Source organism: Lagopus muta, chromosome 5, assembly GCF_023343835.1.
Source record: "Lagopus muta isolate bLagMut1 chromosome 5, bLagMut1 primary, whole genome shotgun sequence".
NCBI lineage: Eukaryota > Metazoa > Chordata > Aves > Galliformes > Phasianidae > Lagopus > Lagopus muta.
In genome coordinates this window covers 34,419,720-34,437,969 of record NC_064437.1, presented here as the reverse complement: position 1 = coordinate 34,437,969, position 18,250 = coordinate 34,419,720, and the positions used below count along the sequence as shown (strand labels likewise).

Sequence of the window (18,250 nt, the reverse complement as noted above, 5' to 3'; positions counted from 1 at the left end):
TGAAAACAGAAATGTTCATGAATGTAAAGAGCCTCAGATAGGTTGAAAAAGTTCCAAAAGATTCTCAGTTCCAAAAGATTCCAAAGAGTATTGATACTACAAAGCTGGTGTTAACATGGCCAAGGCCAGTAAGAACAAACTGTAGAAAGACAACGCTGATTAAATTCTGCTTTGCATACAAACCAGAGTATTGAAAAACCAAAAGAAATCAAGTACTCATTTGTCTTCAGGCATCTTGGCAAGGATCTGCAGACAGTGGAACTCTGATGGATGGAACAGGCCCTGGGTGGCAGCTAACTTCAGTGTGTGAACTCCATTATTGACCTTGTTGAAACCACGATGATTTTCATCAACTCTTGAAACAACTTCCCAGCACTACGTGCCTTGTGTCAAAAAATGGCACAGTGAAATGTACTCCATGATGCAATTTTCAATATGATGTTTTACAAACAGAAAGTTACAACAGGAAGTATTCTCCAATCTTATATACATCAGATTATTACACAGAATAGAGCAAGCTGGTTGTAATAGTTTTGAGCACCAGAGTTAAAAGCAAACGTTACAAAAAGTTACAAAACACCGCTTTGTTGCTTGCAAAGTAGCAGTAACTGCAGCAAATGTTTGGCTGCTCCTAATGAACTACATTCAACAAAAAGGTAATACAGACCACAAATTCAAGGCTCTGCAGAAGAAATGCATCTTGCCCTTCCCTCATTGATCTACAGCTATTTTTCCCTTGTTGCATAATGAAGCTAAAGAAGTATCACAGTGCACTTCTATAGATTTTACTTACAGGTTTTCCAGACGAATAATATTGGACTGTTCTATGTTTTAAGGAAATCAGCCAACTTGAGACAAGCTTCTTTGTCCTCTTCTGTCTCAATCACTAGCCAGAAAAAGAACTATAAAGCTGCATTGAAATATACATGAGAAGTACAGCATGGCCTGTGAAGTGTTTCACAGGGTAAAAAGCTACAAGAACATCTGGACAAGCAACACAAAGATTCTTACTGCAAGTCAGCTTCTGCCAGTGAAACATTCATTAATACATGCGTAATACAAAAATGGAATTGAAAGATTTAGGAGTTTGGCTTCCTAAGAAGGCCATAGGCTTTGGAAATACAACTATCAAGTTCTTCACACAGACTACATGTAGTAAAATATCATTAGAAAAATATATACTTCTTTAAAATTTACACTCTCAGGCACTGTAAAAAAAAAAAAAAAATCTGCTCTCCCTGAAAAAATGGGTGCCACTGGAAGCAGTAAACACTGTTAGTTATACAGCTTACTGTAAAACCAACAACTACTTCCTAGAAGTTTTCATCCATATACATCCATCTTTGACAGATTAAAATAGTATGCCAGACGTGGCCGTGCTTCTGCAGCCACTGCAGTTCTAATCCAAAGACTTTCAGACAAGACTGGCCATCTTACTGAACTTCAGGAAAAAAAGGATGGGAAGAAGAGTTCAGTTTTCTTCTGGTAAAAGTAAAAACAGTAAAAACCCACAGAAGTTATTTCAGTAGAAGTACTTTGGTTTGATACCATAAGAAGAAACTGTGAAGAAATGGTTCCTGTCAGCACACTGTGATTGGCATTTGAACCATGGATTAGAAGACAAACAGAACTGATGATTTAGTAACTTTATAGAAGATTCATAAAAAATTCAAAAGCTAGTGTTCTACTAAATGCAGACTTTCTGATAATAAAAAAAAAAGGCTAGTAGTGATTAACACTGAATCTGAATGTTTTCATCAACTTTGATACTAGCAATTAGGGCTTGTAATGATCAGCATAGCAAAGAAACCAGAGGAAAGGAAAACAAGTCCAAAGCTATCATTAGCATGCTTGCTAACTACTGAAACAAACTGCACTTCCAAAATTCTGTGGGCAGCACTTCTTAAAAAATAGCACGAAACAGTAAAAAGCTACACATTTTTAAAGAGTTTTTCCTTTTTCTATAAATAAAGACTATTTACATTTTTTCCAGACAGGAAACAGCACTAAGGATTCACATTCCCTTGCCTGAAATGGAGATTGCTAACATATAATACTATAGAGTCAGACTTTTCCCCTCATGCATTTTCATAACTGCTTGGGTTACTCAAGCTATCCAAGGCTGAACGTAAGTTTCTGCTTCTGCTTCATTCCCAGTCAAACAGAAATACCCCCTATTTCTGCACAACCAAGAAGAAAAGAACTGGAAAATTTGTGATATTTGCTTCCATTTCCAATACCACCATGATGACAGTTGGTGGTCAACTTGCCCAACTGACTGCATGAGTCTACTGTAGAGACTACAACCTTTTAAATATTCTTAAGAGATCAGCAGGCCTTCTGAAGAGATTATAACACTGAAAGCGATGATAGTTCAGAGTAAAATCAAAACAATCTTCATGGTAATTCTTCAAGGAAGGAGCTTAAAGCAGTTCCATTGCTCCTTCCTACAAGTTTAAAATCAGTTCTGACAACTTGGGAAACTTCCATTTCTTCCTCACCAGAGATCAATTCTGATGCACTGAGTTGTCTCTTAAGAAAAAAGGCAGACGGATGAGCTGCAGATTCTGTTTTGTACCAGCTTGAAGCAAAACCCATGAGCAGGTAATACCAGGAATATTTCATGGTCTGCGCATTTCTTTCCACTTTCATGTCCGACCAAGAATAGTAAGATATACTTTTTGCAACATATGTTCGATTTCATATTCAGAAGGCATTGCCTGCTTTTACAGCTTCAATATCAGAAATCAATGTCCTGGCTAGGAAAATTCCAAAAATCTAAAAAGAAAAGAACAAAAAAAAAAGCGTGAAATGTAATACATGCTATGTACCAGTCTGCAAGTAGATTCTGAGACATAGAGCCTATTACCATTATCCATTATTGCAGAATGAGAACCAGCTTGTGTGTTCAATGCACTACAATCAGTGCAACTACTCTATTGTGAATAACAATCCATTGATGAAGCATTTGCAGGCTCAGACACCACTTCGTAGCTAGGATCATCTGTTAGAGCACAGCTATTACTAAACAGTAAAGAAGCAGCAGAATCTAGTAGAAGATGTAACTGATAAGAAAAAGATGATTTATGCAATGCTTCAGAAGTGCTCAAAATAATATTCCATCTCTAGACATCCTACAGGTGGAAGAAACTTAGCCAAGTTTACTTGGGTCTCATAACACTCAGTTTTAGCAACAGATAAATTTGAAGTCAGTCAAATCATTCCATAACTTCCGGTCAGATTTGCGATTTATTTTTTTAGTGGAATGTGCAATAGCCTGTACTGAAGTGAAACTCTTGTCTAACAACAACGAGAGAAGCCCCACATCACTGGGACATTTATCAACTTGGAAAATATCCTCATTCAAGTTTTGTGGGAAACTTTCTTTAAAAATTGTAGATTGATTCATAACTCAGCAAATTTCCTAGAACACTCTTAAAAAAATAACAACATAATGTGGTGAAGTTCTGGAAAAGCCAGATTTGTTCTAGAAGTAGACACTATGTCTGATTTTTAGTTCCACTATGAAATAACTTAATGCCAAAACACATTCAATTTGAAAACTGTGACATGAAGGCAGTGTCACAGACTCACAATATGAATAAGAACATCAAATTGAAGTCAACACGCTAACAAAAGATTACACTTGGTATCTTGAACATCCTCTCAACTAAAAGGAGTATTTTCAGGTCAGGGTTGCTCTATAAAGGCACGGGAAGCAGTAACCAATAGATACTGATGAAATACCAGTATTTTTCTAGTTGGTGAAAGAATCGGTGAAGAGTTGGTGCTAGAATTACACTTAAATTTTCAGTTAAATGGAAAATGTTTTCTAGCAGATTTACAACTTGGTTATTCCCCAGACAAGTAGTACAAGAAAGCAGTCGAGGTAAGTATAAACAACTGCCACAATGAAAGTGAAAACCATCTTGAAAGAAGGAATTCGATATGTTCTACTGAGAATCTTGATTCATTCTCTTTGTTGCATCAAGCACAGAAAAGGTACTGTAACAAGTCAGAGGAACTCTACCATAGTTCCACTAATACCATATTTGCAACTTCTTCACCAGCTACCCTGCTCGTCTATTCTTGATCAGTATGCTGTATATTTGCTCAGTATGCTGAAGTATGCTGAATGGGAGTCTTAGCATGAAAAATAAAATGGGATTTCAGGTTGTTTTTTTTCCCGTGTTTGTGCTATAAGGCTGTAGTTCTGATCTACACCGAGCAGACTGCCAGATCTCCTCTCCCACCTGATGTACTGAAATATTAAAATTACATCATATTTATATAAAAATAGAATAGTACGTTGTTATGTTCATACACAGTAAAATATATAATTATGATGTATCATAATATACTCTACAATTATATTTTTATTATGACCTTCATTTCTTGGAAAAATATAGTTTTAGCATAAGGAAATCAACCGACCTCAACTTCAACCTAAGTCTCTACAAATGCTTTGTTACCCTGCCCTCATACCCAAGAAAAAAAAAACAATAACAAAAGCAACTAACCTGTAACAGTGAGATAGCTATGAAGACACCTGCAACAACGTAGATATTTCGAGGCAACCAAGCTTCCAGAGCAACGATACAACCTTTGATGAATATCTGATCATCCCACTGATTCTTGCTCTGAATGAGAAGAATTCAAGAACATCACTTTTCTGCTCAAGTTCATTGTAACAGTCAAGCCACGTATGAAGGGATATAGTAAAATTTGTTATATATGCAGTAATATTTGAAACTGAATTTCAGAAATACACAGACATGCCCAAATTAACTCAAAGGATGTCAGGACATTAGTATCTTCCTACAATTCCTATTATTAGAATACTTCAGAATTAGTAGAAAGTGGAATTCAGAAATTGTATATTATAACTAATACAGACACTCAAAATGGAAGTCATGCCCCCTTTTCAAATGGGACTTTTCCTTTAACTGTCCTGTTATCTTTTTCCACTTTCTCAGCTCTGAATAGAATAAAAACTCTGCCATTCTTTACTAATAGCAGGATGCAGCACTGTCTGTGCTGACTTAAGTATTGTCCTTTTTTATTATTATTATTATTATCTACACAGAAAGCAGGATAGACAAAGGTTCCAGCACCATACCTTTTTTCTGACATCATAGCCACACTGTGTATTCACAACTTTTTGCTGAAAAACAAGGATTAAAAATACCAGTTGAATTCTGCTTGCTTCTTTTCACACTAAGTTCTGCCTTAAATTCACGAACAAATCAGTACTGCACAAAACAGCTCTTTCAGAGAACATTTCAGTAAAAATAACATAGCAAAGCATCAGAACACCAGAAAGGTATAACGTCCAAGTGGACAGAAGGTAAATTGGAAAGTAAGCATCCTCCACTACAGTTTCCAGCTTCTCTCGTTGGCTTTCATCCAGCAAGGACTACTGAACATGACATTTAACAGCTGTACTGACAGCCTTCAGATAAAACATCTGTACTTCCAAGATCGATATAATTTTATCTCTTTCACATAATGCCTAAACACTGAGATAACAAAGGTACCACACTGATTTTTGTAGTAAAAAAAATATTCCTCACTACTCCATCATTTCATGTGGTTATCCTTGTTCGTGAATACCAGTAACAGATAGATAGCTGCAAGCTGCTAGAGTGTCTTTACAGTTGATAAATCAGTCTCACATAATCCAGCTTCGAGATGAAACTACCGTAGACAAAAAAAGAGTTCCAGTTATGTCTCAAACACCACAAACACCTTCCAGATTCCAATTCTACAAAGCCCAACAACAGTATTAAGCTCCAAAGATGCTTCTTTTATGATACTTTTGTTTCCCTTTCCTATGAGACTAATCAAACCTATTTACTGCATAATTACAGAATTGCTTACACAGTATGTAGTGAATTATATCAAAATGCTCAGAAGAGAATGGCAAATTAAAGAAGTTTACATTTAATAATATCTCCAATTATAACATCAGCAACAGGAAAGACCACAGTGAAATAGCACAGTTCTGAATTAAAATAAGAGAAGAGTTACCAGAGAACCTGAATTTGGAATACTTTCCTGACAAAATCTTTCTCTGGCTGACTCCATGATCAAAAGCCTTACCTGGCTTACTTCCAAGGTAGGTTACAAACAACCTACCACGGTTATCTCCCTTAGGTGAGGATTGCTGAGTTGACCTGAGCAACAACTACTACACAGCATTAATTTGTGTCTGTTTCTGCTTCTGTTGCAAGGATCAGATTCCTACAGCTTGATAAGCAGATCTAACCATTGAGTACCTAAGAACTGCCAAAAGCCAAGAACTGACTCAGACACTTTCACCTCAGTCTGTGTATGAGCACTTCACCAGTTGCTGATAACCAAAGGCATGAGCAAGGACAGTTACTCCTACTTGTCAGGCAGAGGGGTGCTGTACAGCAGCTCTAAGAGGGGGCACATGTGCTGCTTCAACAGTAAATGACAGAGCTTGAAATCAAGGCCTCGGGAATAAAACAGTATCAACAGCCAATGTTCACAGACTTCAATCGCGTAAAAACACCTTCTGAATTCCTAATGACAAGCAATACATTTTCAGCTATATAAGAGGCTGACACATCTATTCTATCCTCTAAAAAGAACAAAGCAGTAACAAAAACAGAATTTAGCCATTAATAATAATTTTTGATATTTAGAAGACTTCTTTAAGCCCTATGTGTCACACCATATTCAGGAGGACAGTTTCCTGTCGTAACTCTTTAATAACAGAAGGATACCAAACCAGGAAACAACTTACAGCAGGATCAGGTATACAACAGGAGAATGGAACACCACATTTCTCACGACTTTTGCTTTCACTGCTGCAGTTGAAGTATATGTTGAAATCCCAGTCATCCGGGCCTTGGGCACCACAGCAATGGTTCTGCAAGAGATAAACACCTGCTATGTGGGGATATTTTATAGATAATGTATTACTGAATAGCTCTCTGGAATAATATTTGCTCAACTTTCCTATATGTTGTATATTCCTTATGGCTGTAAGGAATCGATGGCAACACAAGAGTAAAACAAACTGAATAATCAATACAGCATCTCTACAAAACAAAGAAAAAAAAGCACCATTTGGCATAATGTTCTCGGAAATAGATGCTAACACAACTGGAAGCATCATAAAAACTGTCACTCGAAATGTAACCACGCGATGTTATCCATGTTAGCCAAATCCAAAAGAAATATGGAAAAAAACTATTTCTTTAACTTTGTGATTTCACTTTTAAGTCTTCACGAAACAATCAGTTTTTCCCTGTTTGTTCACTCTGAAAAATGTATCAAGACATCTGTGAATACACTTATTTTCTTTCAAATGAGAAAATTTTCATACCCATGTGAATTAACTGACATAGCCTTATTCATTCGAAGGTCAATCAGCTCTATGATTGTTTCACATTAAGTTTCTTGACCTAAACAGTGCAACGTAAATTTCATAATTACAGATCAGGGAAATCCAAACATTTCAAAGAATTTTCAAGTTCTAGAACAGGTGAAAGTTGGTTTCCCATTAAGTTATGCTTTGCAGTTCACTGACCTGTGTTACAATTTGTGTACTTAAAATGTTTTATTACACACTTTCCTGGTACCTCATGAAGTTTCCTAGCATCTCTAACGTTACTGATGTTTGAAGCAGCTAGGAGCAGCATCACCTTACAAGAAGCTGCCCTTAGTACCAAACACCAAAGAAAGCAGTACTAAAAACCATCCAGGCAGCTTATGTCAGAGGACTGCTTCACATACTATGTTAACACATGAGTGAAATAACCAAATATGTACAGCTGCTGGTAATATACAACAGTCCATACAGTATAAAAACATGTTTTGCTATCAAAGTGAACTGTAAACACAGATTTTTAAGCATGATCTTCTAAAATATAGGAGACAGACAGAAAAGTGACCTTTTGTTACCAAAAAAAAAAAAAAAATTTTACCTCTTTGTGAAGTACTTCCTCAATTTCTCTCCATACATGCAGACATAAATTTTAAAAAAATCAGAAAAATCACCCTCACTGATTGTTTTTTGAGTGTGAATGCAAAATAATCTAACTGAAAGCCACCAAGCCCTTATTAGCAACAGGCCTTGCAATCTCCTCTCTTAGCAACTAAGTATTTTAGGACAAAAAGAGCATACAACTATTTCAGGCTTCCTTGAGTACCTACAGAATAGCTTTCCACAGTTTAAAATCTTTTTTGCTTTCAGATGAGACGCTTCTCAGAAGTGTGGCTTCATCAAGGGCATGTCCTACCTGACAAAGTATCATTTTTTTATGGCGACATAATTGTAGCAGAGGACAAAAGAAGAACCACTGATGTCATCTATCCGGACTTCATAAGGCCTTTGACACAGTCCCCCATGATATCCTTCCCTCCAATTTGGAAAGATACAGATTTGGTGGGTCGACTGTTAGATGGATGAAGAACTGGTTGTAAGATTGTACCCAGAGAGCGGTTATCAATGGCTCAATGTTCAGATGGAGATCACTGAGCAAGTGGCATCCTCAGAGGTCAGTACTTGGATCAGTGATCTTGAACATCAGTGGGAACGAGTGCATCCTCACCAAGTTTCCAGATGATACTAAGCTGTGTGGTGCAGTCAACACATGTGAGGGATGGGATGCAGTTCAAAGAGACCTAGACAGGTTGAACAGCAAGCCTAGGTGAACCTCACAAGACTCAACAAAACCAAGTACAAGGTCTTGCACCTAGGTCATAGGTAACTCCCAGTATCAGTACAGGATGTTTAAGGATGGAGCACAGCCCTGCTGAAAAGGACCTGGGGGTACCTGTGAATGTTAAGCTGGACATAAGACAGCAATGTGCCCTTGTAGCCCAGAAAGCCAACTTAATCCTGGGCTGCACCATAACAAGTGTGGTCAACAGGTCGAGGGAGGTGAGATCTCTCCTGGAATACTGCATCCAGACATGGAGTCACAGAAAAGATGTGCATCAGAAAGAGAATGCCCCACAAAAACCAATGGAGACGAGAAAGTTCGTGGAAGACCTGATAGCAGCCTTTCAGTATTTAAAAAGAGGCTCTAAGAATGAAGAGTTCGGACTCCTTAGCAGAGTCTGTTGCAATAGGAGAAGGGGAAACAATTTTAAATTAGAAGAGGAGAGTTTAAAATTGGATTTAAGGAAGCTTTTTTTAAAAACAAAACAAAACAAAAAGAGTAGCGAGGTACTGGAACAGGCTGAAACTATGATTCTATGATTTCAACAGCAAAAGTCAAGGCATTCACAATTAGAACACCACTGTATCTCAGATGTCTTGTTTAGCTTGGAGAAGAGAAGCCTCTGGGGAGATCTCATTGTGACCTTCCAATACTCTAAGGGAGCATATGAACAGGAGGGGGAACGGCTGTTTACAAGGGTGGATAGCGATAGGACAAGGGGGAATGGTCTTAAACTGAGACAGGGGAGGTTTAGGTGAGATCTTAGGAGGAAGTTTTTCACCCACAGGGTGGTGAGGCTCTGGAACAGGTTGCCCAAGGAGGTTGTGGATGCCCCATCCCTAGAGGCATTCAAGGCCAGGCTGGATGTGGCTCTGGGCAGCCTGGTCTGCCGGTGTGCTGGCGACCCTGCACACAGCAGGGGGTTGGAACCAGATGATCATTGTGGCCCTTTTCAACCCAGGCCATTCTATCATTCTATGATATCTAACACTCTCAGTAAAGAAACAGAACAGCACAACTGTCACATGGCACTACTAGCTAAACACCATGATCAATCTGAAAGAGGAAAACTTCCTTAACTACATATTCTCCCAGAAAACAAAGGAAAAATGACAGGTAATGTACTTACAATTTTCTGTAGCGAATCAATGAGGTTCTGGAGGTCAATATCATCTCGATAGGACTTAATGTTATTCTCAAAGAACTCCTTGACTTTGTCCCTCACCCAGTCCTGGAACAAGACAGCCAGAACAGCCACTGCCAGCTCCAACAGAAATATAAATACAATCGTTCCACAGAACTGTAGAAGAAAAAGTCACAAATTAGAAGATATTTATCCCTTTGAATGCATTCCCTATTCTATTAGGAAAAGATTAAGACATGTTAAAACTCTTGCTCAGTATAAATACTATAAAAAGAAGCGACTGCTAATTGAGAATATAATGGAAAAAAAGAAAAAAAAAACAAACCAACCAACAAAACCAAACCTAGAAGTTATCTTTTCATTTTGATTATGTGAAGTCAAAAGTGAAAATAAGCACTAACCTACAGTCATTACACACAGCAGCTGGAATATTAATATATAAGAATCTGCAAAACACAGGATTTTGTGAGCTGTTCTCATTTTAATTATTTCTTTTGCCCTGCTTAACTGTTCATGAATTTAAATAAAGGACATCTCAATACAAAAGTAAATGTTTCAGATCTTTTAGTTAGTCATTTAATTGCCCAATTTTTGCCCACTAAAAACTTAGATGAGATTAAGCTGCTAAGCAATTTTGTTTGCCCAAAGCCACAACATAATCTCCTTTCAGTAACTTCCAGCTATGTTTCAGAACATCACTTCATGCTATTACGTATTAAATTACATTACAATCTGAAATACATAAAAACATTGCTGCACTAGCAGAATGAATGAAAAAAATCATTTTTTTTTCTAGGCGCAGGGCTAAAATACTTTGGTTTAAATCTATTATTTTGTCCCTTAAAGAAGTTTGTCAGGGACTGAGCTCACCATATGCACTGTAATAAACTGCACGCCACAAATTAGTTTTTTTTCCTTCACCCATAGTTTCATACTTCCACATACACATTGATTCACACATGTAATGATTTTACTCACAAACTTCAGAAGGCAGATGTTTTCTCTCAGAGCTCCCACACAGCCAGCAAATCCTAAAGTAAACATCACGATTCCCACGACTAAGACAAGCACCACTGGATCAAGACCATGAAGACCAGTCACCTTTGTTAGGTCAGATAACACACCCTGAAAAACGGAGTAACAGAAATATGACCACTAAAGCCATTTTTCATTTCCTGTTTGGAATTGTGATGATTCTTACAAGATCCCAAATTAATTGGTTACAAATCCTTCAGCTTGCAAACTGAGACCCGCTTGGAAAGGTTTGATCACAAAAGGGTTGTTAATGAAATTACTTTTCTTTATCCCAGCAAGTATTAATGCCAACTCAAAGCTATAGACTCTTACTGAGCAATCTAGTGCAGTCATACATTTCAGACTACCTATGTCTATTTGCCAAACAAGCTTCCACCAGATGGTGCCAAAAGCTCAACACTACCACTGAGTATCCACATCATTTGGAGCCAACAGAACTAATAATGTATATTAACTTGAAATATATCTATCAGGAAAAGAGAATTTGCCCAAGGTATTCTCTCACTTTTTAATTGCATACTTAATTAACAAAAATAGTGTTTTGGAAATAAAGCATTAAGAGGTAAAGTTAACATTGAAAAGCTTCATCAGCTAATGGAAAGACACTGAGTAATAGTATTCTCAAGATATTCATGATATGTACTCATGATACATACGAGTTGATCTTCTTTCACAACACATCTTGTCAGACCCATTAATTTGGTGATAGCAAGACAGCAGAGATGTGGTGTTCTTGTTTTGTTTCTTTTAAGATCAAAACTGACTGAAGGGACAAAAAACATAATTGGATAGTAGAAATCAGAATTGCCTTGCCACTGCTTGTCACTAAGAGCTGAAATAAACCATTAAGAAGTGGTCACAGTTTAGAGATTACCCATCATTCAAAAAGTCCTGGGAAGCAAAGACTCCTAGTAGTCCAATCAGTGACATTATCATCCTTACAATCCGTGAAGCCTCAAAGCTAACTATCATATCTGGCCTACTGGTGAACTTGAGTCCTACCTAATCAATCACATCCATGCCTCAGAAGCACTTGCCTCAGACATTACGAACAGGGAAGTCACATCAAGACTAAGTCAGTATCTTTGTGCAAGCAATAAGCTATGGAACTAATCACAATACAAACAGGATGCTGAAAGTTTCAAAGCTGTTTCTGGCTATCCACTTCCCACATCCGAACTCAAGCTTTCCTCAGACATCTCTTGGAAGAGAACTTCCACCGATCAAAGCACACTGTGACAATAAGACAGGAACTAGGGTCTATTATTCACCCTAGGTTCAAAACAGTCTCTTCAAGTTCACATTTGAAATTTACAACGTTCTCTTGTTAGTGTGGAGATTCTCAATCTAAAGAAATATGCCAAGTAAAAAATCCTGAAGGAAGGAGGTCAGTCATAAGCAATTCAATTCAAGGGACTATTTCATCCCACCTTATTCATCTAAGGATGCTTCTGCCAGTGACTATTGAAGGATGCTATTAAGACTTACCCCTCTCTCCCCACCAAAAATCAGCAATTTAATATATCACTGATGAGTTAAGAAATGCCATCAAATTGGATTTGTGGAATTGTTATTTGTTTGAAAAAATATGGAAATTTCTTTCAACAAGCAGGTAGCTCTACCTTCCCTTCATTCCTGCCCCAGATACAGCCTCCAGAATGAAAAATACTGTTGCAATAATCTCCTTCCCCAGCTGCTGGCCACATAAGTGCTAACACAGCCCAGCAGGCAGATGGCTGCCTTAGACCTGAAGGTACACTGCTGATATTCAGCTGAATGACTGACAGGAGGCCAATGTTTTAACTCCCAAACCTGCTTTCTAGGCAGTGAGCCTAGAAAGGCCTAGAACTGGCATCAGTACTCAGCCTGTACTGATGCCAGTTTTTTTGACATGACGACTCAGGCTTATCTTGTTTCTAATACCTAAATCCTATAGTCTTTTTTTTTTTTTTTGATGACTTCTGTAATACCTCTCAGGCTACATGTTAACTTCAATCCAGCCTTTATTAATGTAAACTTAACATGTTCTGCAATAACTTCTACATGACTGCTTGAAATAACAAGAACCACATAAGAGATCATAAGTGTAGCCCAGTTAGATTAAAAAAAAAAAAAAATGCTGCATTTGACTCATAAGCATGATAATGTATGCCAGGGTGGGTAACTTTTTTTTTTTTTTTTTTTTTTTTATCATAAGTTACTTTCAACACTTGACACAAAATTGAGATGTTATCAGCTCACAGAGATGCACAGCATTTACCTCCAGATAAAAAGAACAGTCAGGAATCAAACTCGTAATGGAAAAGTTGATGACAAAAAAAAAAAAACACAACAAAGAAGTTAAAAAGATCGATGTACTTCATGCTGCACTAAGAGACAGGATGTTTAAAACTCTTCTGTACTACCTTTAGTTTCCCTTTGGGTTGACCACTGCAACTTTTAGAATGTTTTTCTTTTACTTCCCTTCTATTGTTCACTGAAACTTATCTGTAAACAGATCCACAGTGACACACACATCCACTACTGCAAAAGAACAGCATTAATATGAAAATGTCCACACAAAGCAACTGACATCAAAAAAAAAGAACATGCATTTTTTAAGAGCCATTCAGAAGTTTAAGAACACAGGAAAACCTTTTAAGTTCTTAGTTGTAGAACAGACAGTAGAAACAGTAAAGGCAAAATTCAAGAAATAAAGACAGGAAAAGTCAACAGTTTTAGCAAGGCTTTCATTTTCAGTAATGTTAGTGTACCGTAAAGGTCATTTGGCAAACTGAGCTAGTCATTTCCAACCACAGAGATCATATGTGCCTCTTTACACAACAGTCTGAAGCAGAGAAAAGCATATGAACATTACAGAAAACAAATTCAAGCTAAGTTTGACACCTTCTGAAACACACCTTCCATAAAGGATTAGAAAGAACATCATTTTATAGCAGGAGATAAAAACCAGAACCTCACTATATGGTCAGTCAGTCTTTATTGATACAAAGGTTCCATGGAAACGTTACACCGCGCTGGCAATGAAAATGTACCTACTCAGTAGCATGGCTCCAGAGTGAAGGCACATGCCCTGCACTGCCAATTAAAATGCAGATAAGTTTGCAAGCCACTGTCACTTTTTCCTTACTGCTTGCAGTCAAATGTGAGCCACGCTTCTACAACCATTCACAGTGGGGTAAACCATTCATTTTCACACCTATATGGTCTCTTGTAAGATGTGAATTACATACAAGCCCAAAGCCTTCCCTCTGTTGAGGAAGTTACACAGCTGAAAGAAACTTCAGCAAAACAAAAGCAAGAAAGTATAACTGAGTTGGGCCGTGCTGCCCCAATTTTCTTCCTCTCTATGGTTCACAGAATCAGGTCTGTAACTCCACAGGAAGTGGATAACAGATGGCCTTAAAATGAGAACACTACATAAAGATGATCTCACAGATGCATGCTAATTTTTTTCTTTTTATAGAAATCTTTTTCATCCCTTCCAAACACTAATAATCTTCCCCCATCCTTTTATTAGAATCAAGTATATTTTTAGAAAAAATGCTTTCAAAAAAGAAACAACCCATAGGGACTGCTCATAAAGATGAAATTTTCTTTTTAATTCTCTTAAACCCTGCTCTTACAAGTCCATAAGGAAGTATAAACTTATAGGGCCACAGCCTAATACCCAGTAATGGGCAAGAATAAAACTCCAACTACTTTCTATTTAGAAGATCTGAACGTGGTCCTGAGTCCTGGTCCTACATTTAAACCCCACTGCTTCCTGAGGAAGTCAATTGTTTCACTGGGGCAAGAGAGGGCAGCCACCAAACAATGTAATACCAGTCATTTTACCCTTACCTTTTCACTCCATGCCCACAGTCCAGCTGCAAGGAATGCCATGCCAGCTAGCTAAAAAAAAAAAAAATAATAAAAAAAAAAATTAGATATACTTATCAGTGAGAAAATGCATTCTCAAACACTTAGCCAGTAGCACTATCCTTGAGTAAACACTGTCTGCTGTCCAAGATAACATTCATGGAACATTCTTCCTTATGAGTCAAATTCAATGAAAGAGAATCTGCACCACTTCTATTCTATTCAATTTCTGCACTGTGAGAACTTCTTTCAGTGGTATTTAGAATTTCACTACTTGTATTTATTTGAGAAGCACATACTAGATTCCAAAAGATTTATTTCACTAGTTCACTTTCTAGTTATTACCTATTGTCAACCCCAGACTGTAGCCATGCTTAACTTCTCATAACCTCAGTGGCAAGAGTCAGATGAGTTTCTTCCCTAATTAGACACAACTTCTCTTCTAACACTTCACCTTTTTTCAAGTCCTTTGAACTTAGCTAGTCCATCTTCTTACCTTCAACAAGCAGCAAATATAGCGCACAACAGACAAACTCCACACTAATTCTAATGCTGGCATAGTAAATACTTCTCAACTGCACTCACATGAAGTATGAGACCCTGTGTCCTTTATTTACTATCCTCAGGCTGTTTGCCTCCAACATCTACTTGGAATAGTCAAGCTAAAATTACCTCTCTAGACAAGGTTACTACTCCCCTGCCTCCACACATGCACAAAACACTACACACACCCAAATACTTAAAATGACATTCTAGCTTGTTACAGCTGTGAACAAGTCTACCTTAGCCATATGGAAGAGGTTGTTTCACTCCCACCCAAAGCCTACGTGCACATTAAAAAGTAAATTCCAGCACTCCAAAACAACCCTCAAACAGGGATCCTTTCTGCCAGGAAATGCAGCACCTTCCAGTAACTAAACAGGCATTATAGGCAATTCCCTGTAGCACAGGCAAGAAGCAAAAATGAGACTTTGTTACATTCACTCAAGGAAATCCATGTAGATTTGATGTATTGCTGGGTTCATGGTCCCCAGGCTCTGAAATTGCACTCAGATAAAGCCAGAAGAGCTACAAGTGTTCTTCACGTCATCCTATCTGAATTACTGACATGATGAAGGAGCTGTATCCATGCATGCATCATGTCATATATTGGCAGTGAAGAAGAGAAGTGAACTAAACAAATCCACTCCCAATGCAGGAAGATACTAATCCAGTACAGGAGGAGTTACAAATAAGCAAAGAAGCACTAAGCAGGTTAAATTTCCATATGTTGTTTAACAGGTGTCCTTTGCAGACTGGCTGTCTTCCATTATAATTACCATCCTAATTAAACTGGAATAGATTCTTATGTATCTTTTAAAGAACATTCTAATTAGCTTGCCTCATTCTCATCTGTCAACACGAACACTGCTCTTATTTCTTGATACAGAATGTTCAGTCCCACAAACCACTATTTTTGCAAAATTATTTGTGACCATTTAGGCAAAATAGTTGCAAGAAAAGTTGAGTTTACTGGCAAAAAAAAAAAAAAAAAAAAAAAAAAAAAAACACTCAAACTTAGCCTTAGCAGAGTCTAAATAGATAAATCTAGAACTTACCTCAACTTAGTCTTAAGCAATTCAGCATTTTCACTAGAAGTGGCCGAAGTACAGAAAGCAAATTAAGCAAAGAGCAGTCAATTATCACAATTTTGCTTGAGAAACAAAAATTATCAGGTTTAGGGCCCGGTTTCCAAGCCTGTCCAGGTCCCTTTGGATGCTACCCCTTCCTTCTACGGTGTCAGCTGCATCCTCAGTTGGTGTCGTCCTCAAACTCACAGAGGTGCACTCAATCTCTTATGCTATTTCACTGATGAAGATATTGAAAAGCACCAGTTCCAAGCACAAATGACAGCTTAGCATAAGCAGTGCCTGCCCCAAAGCAGTGGGACTCCTTAGATTATGCTGTGAGGATTGCCCTATGAACTCAGTACACAGCACTGCCTTTTTTTTCCTATCCAGGCTGTAGCAGAACATAGTTCCTGCAATAGGACCCTTACATGCAAATTGACTGCGTCAGCCTGCCTTGAGCTCTGATAAGAAGTACTGGGAATATATTCCCAATGAATTCAGTTTCAATACACACAAAATGTTACTCTCAAGGAAAACAATTTCCACACCCTGGTAAATCCTATCTGACATCACAGCTCTGCCCACACTGGAGCAATCAGTAGCTTACAGTCTTTCCTTCCTATCCTTCTCTCTTTCCTGACTCGTCCTGTTGGGGTCAGGAAACAGCCCAGTGGTGGATTCTTTTCTGTTTCTGGCCTAGCCTTGCTGTTTCAGGAGTTCCTGGAATGCAACCTAAGCTGCAAAAGCTAAGACCAATACTAGTCTAGTTCTCTTACTTCTCAAAAATGAGCTTGGAAGAATACTCCAGAGCATAAGAGAAATTTTGCCCTTCATCAGTACGTTCAGGGCAAAAAAAATCGCCAGACTCCTATAGTAGGAGTCTAAACTGCCTTTTTTTCTCCCCGCCCCCCCCCCCCCCCCAACTAAAAACACTTAAGAAGTACATTTGAACAAAGCTAACAGAATTAAAAGACAAAAATCAAGATGACAGCAGCTGGCAGCTACTTTATTCTCTCCTATCAATTTGAGATAGGTTTTGGCAGACTATACAAGCAATCCTTCACTGAAACAGGCACATCCCAGCTGTGGTGTAACTCTCGGACTACCTCGAAGGCTTCAACTGGAGACAAAACGGCAAACAAAGTAGATGGGTGACTTCTATTCCATAGGCTTCATAAAGCAAAAGCTGAAGGCTCAGATCAGAGCAGCACTCTAAAGACAGGGCACCATCAAGCTCCACCCACCATGCTGACTCCTCTGGGGCTTTCACAACAGGATAACCCAAGTGCGGAATGAATCAGCACAGCAAGATGCCAGAACCAAGCCCTTCCTCCAATGCTATTGCAACTTCTTTATTTCATTACACCAGATGAAGCTATCAGAGTGGGGGGATAAGAGATGTAGACTCAAAAAGCAGCTCTGAAAGTCAACACGAGATCCAGTCTTGCTGTATAGGTGATTTCACTCCCAAGCACTCACTGCAGGGCTCTGTCCTGATGGTTGCATTACTGCCTCCTCTCTGCTCGTTAAATGAGTATACCTGGAGAAGCTTGATCTTAATAGCATGCTTAAAAGATAAGAAAACAAAGGAAACACATATTAAAATTGTGCCTAAGACAAGCATTCCTATGACCCTGTCCCACCTCTTAAAGGAAAAGCCAAGCACAAAGAACAGAAAAATGACTGCAAGTTAGTCATACACAGCTCAAGGTTAGCAGAATTGAAGCTTCTACTGTTGAGTTGTCTATGTGAAAAAACTTCCAAGGAATGCAGATCTACTTATTTCTAGAAATTGCTTAAGCTGTGAGACTGCAACAGAACTGCATTTTCCTCCTCTAAGTTCAATATTTTGCTCCAATTTACATGAACTGAATGCATAACATGAGAACCTGACAACATAC

At 38.1% G+C, this 18,250-nt stretch overlaps 1 protein-coding gene across 4 annotated transcripts in view; it reads right to left on the bottom strand.

Annotated features, from left to right (window-relative positions):
* Positions 1-68: 68 nt before the first annotated feature.
* Positions 69-18,250, bottom strand: part of TSPAN14 (tetraspanin 14) — a 37,924-nt gene continuing 19,742 nt past the window's right edge. For all 4 annotated transcript variants that reach the window (XM_048944692.1, XM_048944690.1, XM_048944691.1 and 1 more), the window contains exons 3-9: positions 14,722-14,772; positions 10,822-10,968; positions 9,829-9,999; positions 6,773-6,898; positions 5,120-5,164; positions 4,521-4,640; positions 69-2,778 (exon numbers count right to left, since the gene is read on the bottom strand). In XM_048944692.1, coding sequence (XP_048800649.1) covers positions 2,707-2,778; positions 4,521-4,640; positions 5,120-5,164; positions 6,773-6,898; positions 9,829-9,999; positions 10,822-10,968; positions 14,722-14,772 — 732 coding nt within the window. In that variant the 3' untranslated portion in view covers positions 69-2,706. The remainder of the gene's footprint in view (positions 2,779-4,520; positions 4,641-5,119; positions 5,165-6,772; positions 6,899-9,828; positions 10,000-10,821; positions 10,969-14,721; positions 14,773-18,250) is intronic.